General features: G+C 60.2%; 2 protein-coding genes across 2 annotated transcripts; both read right to left on the bottom strand.

Annotated features, from left to right (window-relative positions):
* Positions 1-1,742: 1,742 nt before the first annotated feature.
* Positions 1,743-2,090, bottom strand: DQ04_06101010 (hypothetical protein; the record flags this gene model as incomplete). The annotated part of the gene is made up of 1 exon (XM_009314535.1): positions 1,743-2,090. The coding sequence occupies one exon, from the start codon at positions 2,088-2,090 to the stop codon at positions 1,743-1,745; it is 348 nt and encodes a 115-aa protein (XP_009312810.1).
* Positions 2,091-3,857: 1,767 nt separating this feature from the next.
* DQ04_06101000 (hypothetical protein) lies at positions 3,858-4,553 on the bottom strand (the record flags this gene model as incomplete). Its single annotated transcript, XM_009314534.1, has 1 exon — positions 3,858-4,553. One exon carries the CDS (start codon positions 4,551-4,553, stop codon positions 3,858-3,860), a length of 696 nt encoding a protein of 231 aa, XP_009312809.1.
* Between the last annotated feature and the right edge of the window lie 25 nt (positions 4,554-4,578).

Raw genomic sequence — 4,578 nt, 5'->3', positions numbered from 1 at the left:
GTGTCCCTTCACAGGGACGAGGACGTGGATGAGAGCGAGCAGCAGCAGCAGAAGCCGTTGTCTACCTTTGCATCTCCCAGAGAACTCCTGGTGCTGGAGTGTGCGGTTGGCGAATCTGCCGAGCGTACAGCTCTGATGTGGCGGCGTCTTCGTGAGGCTGGACTGGGGCCGTTTGTATTTCTCCCCGTCCGCCGCTCTGCGGCAACTCGCGAAGGTGTCACATATGTTGTGGAGCGGCCGGCGGACCTGCCGTGGCCACCCGTTATGCGGCGCCACGTCGCGCGGGCGTGTGCGAGGAGCCCACACACACCACTGCAGATGCAGTGCGTGGATTCGGTCCCACTTGAAACCCAGCAGCAGCAGCAGCAGGAGGAGGAGGAGGAGGAAGACCCCTGGCGAGACGTGGGCGTGGTGTTGGGACCCGCGCTGTGCGTGAATGCGAGCGGGACAGTGATTGCGTCGCCGTGCATCCCGCTCTATGCCAGCAGCAGCAACAACGCGGAGAAGGATGATGATGATGATACAGAAGAAAAGGATATGTGCGTCAATGGGGACACGCTGCTGGTGCTGCTGCTCCGCCAGGCATCCGCGTGGAGCGTTGCGCTTCTGCGGCGCTGTGGCGCACTGGCAGATAATGGCCTCGCCAGCTCAGCGGCGGCAGCAGCAGCAGCAGCAGCGTGCGTGCGGCGACGCGTTGGTCTGGCGGTGCAGGCGGTGTGTTACCTGCAGCAGGCACTGACGCCACAGGCTGACTGCGAGGGAGTGGAAGACCTGATGGGTCTCGTCGTCGGCTGGGCACGTGTGATGCACAACACCCTCGTATCGCCTGCTGCTGAGTTGCGCCACCGCGTCACCGAACCGCGCTCGCATAAGAAAGGAGACACCGTGCCAACGGTGGTGGAGCACCTCTCTGCTGTCAGTGGGAGGGACATTCAGGAGCGCAGTGCCTCCTCATCGCCGGTGCAGAAGCACGCACTGCCGTGGCTGCATCCCTCGAAGCTTGCCGCCTCGTCGTCTGTTGCTTCTCCTGCTGGTTGTGTCCTTGGTGGTGGCAACGAGGCGGAATGTAACAATGAAGGGACGCAGCCGACGGGCGCGCCCAACTTGCGTAATAAGAGAGGATACCCGTCTTTCCTGTGCATCTGCAGCGAGGTCCTCGAGGAGGCTTTTCATCTTCAGACGCAACACGTGGAACAACAGCAAGAGGANAAACAAGAACTGGATACTCTTCACACGGGCGTGATGGGCATGCGCGGCATTGGCGCGCCTGTCACTCCCGCTGCTGCTGCTAGGGTGAGACCAGGGGATGATCACCGGGGCAAAGACGTTCATCCGTTGAAATGCAGCAGTATCACAAGCTCTGATACGTTTCTCCCATCCCTTATTCACCGACTCGTTGTCCTGCATGAGTCCTCGCCCAGCAGTCACACTGGCCGCCAGCTGTCAGCGATCGCGCGTGGGGATCTGTTTCCAAGCCGCGCAATGCTCCAAGACACAGATCTGCTGCAGCGACGTCTGTGTGGAGCCACCGCTGCACCAACACACCTGGAAGAAACCGCAACTACTGTCTGCTTCTACGATCTCGACCCGCACCAACTGATGGGATCGGGCGAGGCCACGGCGTCCCACTTCGCTGCATCGGCGATCGCAGCGGCGGCTGGTGTCGTCCGCAACGCGGGGCACCCGTGTTACCTCTACATCACGCAGACGGATATCATTTTAGTTAGTGCCTTCAACGGTGGCTACGCGTGGCAGACGCCGGCATCGTCCCCCTTTTGGAAACGTGGGGAGGCGGCGTCGAACGGTGGCAATGCCAACAACCCAGACAGTGGCGGTGACATCCCGTCTGGCGTGAAGCAAGTGCTGCTGGTTCCGCGTGTCTCGCTGACGGAGGTACAGCAGGTGAGCGCCGCTGGGGACGGAGCGGCAGCGGTACCGTTCCTGCGGCTGCAAACGCGCTCGTGCCGCCGCGTGTGGTTGGGGTTCTCCAAGGAGACAGCCATGCGGGCTGCGTACGCCGAGCTCCTCAGTAGCATGAAGTCAACCTTCGGAAATCGCCTCCTCGCAAGTGCGCAGCGGCCGTGGCGCATGGCCGCACTCGCTCTCACCGCCGGCGACGTGCTGCCGTCGCCACACACGCCGTTCTACCAGCAGGCGCTGCGCAACATCCTCGTCGCCCTCGCGGACATCGAGACGCGACGGGAACAACGAGGCCTCGTGGAGCAGCAGCAGCAGCAGGAAAAGCAAAGACACGGCTGGTGGCTTTACTCCGCTGGTGAGGAATATGTGCGGCTTGGCGTCCCTGAGCGACAGTGGCGGCTGACGAACGTCAACGCGTGCCACGCGTGCTTCCCAACGTACCCGGCGTGCTTTATGGTGCCGAACTGCCTGAGCGACGAGACGCTGGTTAGGTCCGCCGACCTGCGCATGCGGGGGCGGGTGGAGGCGCTCACATATTACTACTCGCCCACCGCTGCGGCGATTGTTCGTGCGTCGCAGCCAGTCGCCGTGCAGGCCCTCTACGGCTCGTCCTTGGTATTCGACACGATCGAGGCATATCGCCGAGCGTGTGGCTTGCAAATGCGCTTCTTTGACCTGCGTAGCCCAATACACGCACTTGGTAACACATTCGCCGGTGGCGGCTTCAAAATCAGCGGGGATCAGCGCTTCTGTTCGNTTGACCTGCGTAGCCCAATACACGCACTTGGTAACACATTCGCCGGTGGCGGCTTCAAAATCAGCGGGGATCAGCGCTTCTGTTCGCTGGTTAACATTCACGGGGTGCGCAACAGCTTTGAGGAGCTCTGCGCGAATGTGCTGGACAGCAATCCGACGTTTCAGGCCGTCATGAAGGCGGTACGCGGCAGTACAGCAGCAGCAGCAGCAGCAGCAGGGGCACCCAATGCAACGTCCAGCACGCCGTCTTTGTTACTGCAGCACAGGAAGAGCGCAGAAGTGTGGAGCGAGCAGATACACGCACTTCTCCGCACCGCACGGGACGCTGCACGACTTGTGGCGGGCTTACCAGAGGAGGAGACGCTTGCCCCCGCCACCACACGCACAGTGGCATCAGCGGCAATAGCAACAGGTGTCTCAAGTGGGATGGACGCAGCTGCAGGGGCATCAGGTAGTAACGATCGATCTCCGCAGGGATCCTCCATTTTGCATGTATGGATGCATGCATTCAGTGCGATCAATTATCGCGGTGGTAATGGTAGTGGTAGTAATAATAGTAGTACTAGTAGTGGTGGTGGTGGTAGTAATACTTTTAATGCCGTCCAGCAGCAGCAGCAGACACCACCCTCATCGTATAGCGCGCTGCAGAGCCGCAAGGTGGCCAGGCTTGTGATGGTGAACTGCTCTGACGGCTGGGACCGTACGTCGCAGGTGTGTGCGCTCGCAGAGTTGCTGCTCGATCCGTACTATCGCACAGTGGAAGGTTTTCTCACGCTGCTGGAGAAGGAGTTTGTGTCGTTTGGTCACCCATGCCTTACACGCTCATCGACACTGCGTGGTCAGGGCGATGCGTGGAGGGGGGTGGGTGGGCAGGACACTTTGGAGACCCTCAACGAGGATAGTTCGGCACCGACCTCGTCGAGCAACACGCAGAGCTCACCGATTATCCTGCAGTTTCTCAACGCGGTGCAGCAGCTCGTCCGCCTATATCCGCACTGCTTTGAATTCACGGAAACCTTCTTGTTGCTGATTGTAGACGTGCTACATGCGGGGATCGTCGGGTCGTTCGCGGTGAATTGCGAGAGAGATGTGGAACGGTGGGATGTGGAGCAGAAGACGCTTTCGCTCAGTCAGTTCTTCGCTGTACTCTTAGCCACCACTCTTCCGGTGGGATCGGAAAATCATACCGTGCCAGCAGCAGCTGCAGACGACGACAAGGAGGATGTCGAGGATGACGTGAAGAGGGGTGTAGTGGTGGATTCTGGCTCATCCCCACCTGTAGTCCCGCTGCAGATGTTCTTCCGCGCCTGTGGTGGTGGTGCATCGCTGCACACAATCGGTTGGTGTACTGCGGCTGGAAGCAAACCACGTCGGCTGGCGGTTTCATACGACGCGATGTGCTTCTCGGGTCTCTTGAACCCACACTTCTCATTTGCCGACAACAAGCTCCTGCTAGGCCCTTTGGTGGACCCGGTGCGGCTCTCGCAGCTCATGCTGTGGGAGGAATTCTTCCTGCGGTATAGCTTCTGGAACGAGCGGTGCATGCAGCTGCGGCGGTACGGCGAGCAAAGCGCATCCACGTTCTGTGCAGCTGTCATGGCGTCGGTACGGTCAACTGTCCTATCGCCTTCCTTGACGATTCCCATGTCTCTTCCACACCTACAGCAGCAGCAGCTGCAGAAGCAGAGGGAGAAGTCATCGCATATATATCCCGCCGTAGCTTTCACAGATGCAAGTGACTCCTGCGATGCTGCGGCTGCAGCTCCTGGTGTGGGTATAGAGGAGGAACGTGGTGGGTTGGCGATTGCGTCGAGGCCCGTCACAAAGACGATATCCCTGAGTGGAACGTGCACCCCTACTGCGCGGTTCTCATCCATCTCCCTGAGAGCAGCCACAGGAGGA

The sequence above is a fragment of the Trypanosoma grayi genome, assembly GCF_000691245.1.
Source record: "Trypanosoma grayi strain ANR4 Tgr_610_V1, whole genome shotgun sequence".
In the NCBI taxonomy this organism is placed as follows: domain Eukaryota; phylum Euglenozoa; class Kinetoplastea; order Trypanosomatida; family Trypanosomatidae; genus Trypanosoma; species Trypanosoma grayi.
Note: the sequence above shows the minus strand (reverse complement) of the source record. Positions and strands in the feature narration are given on the sequence as shown.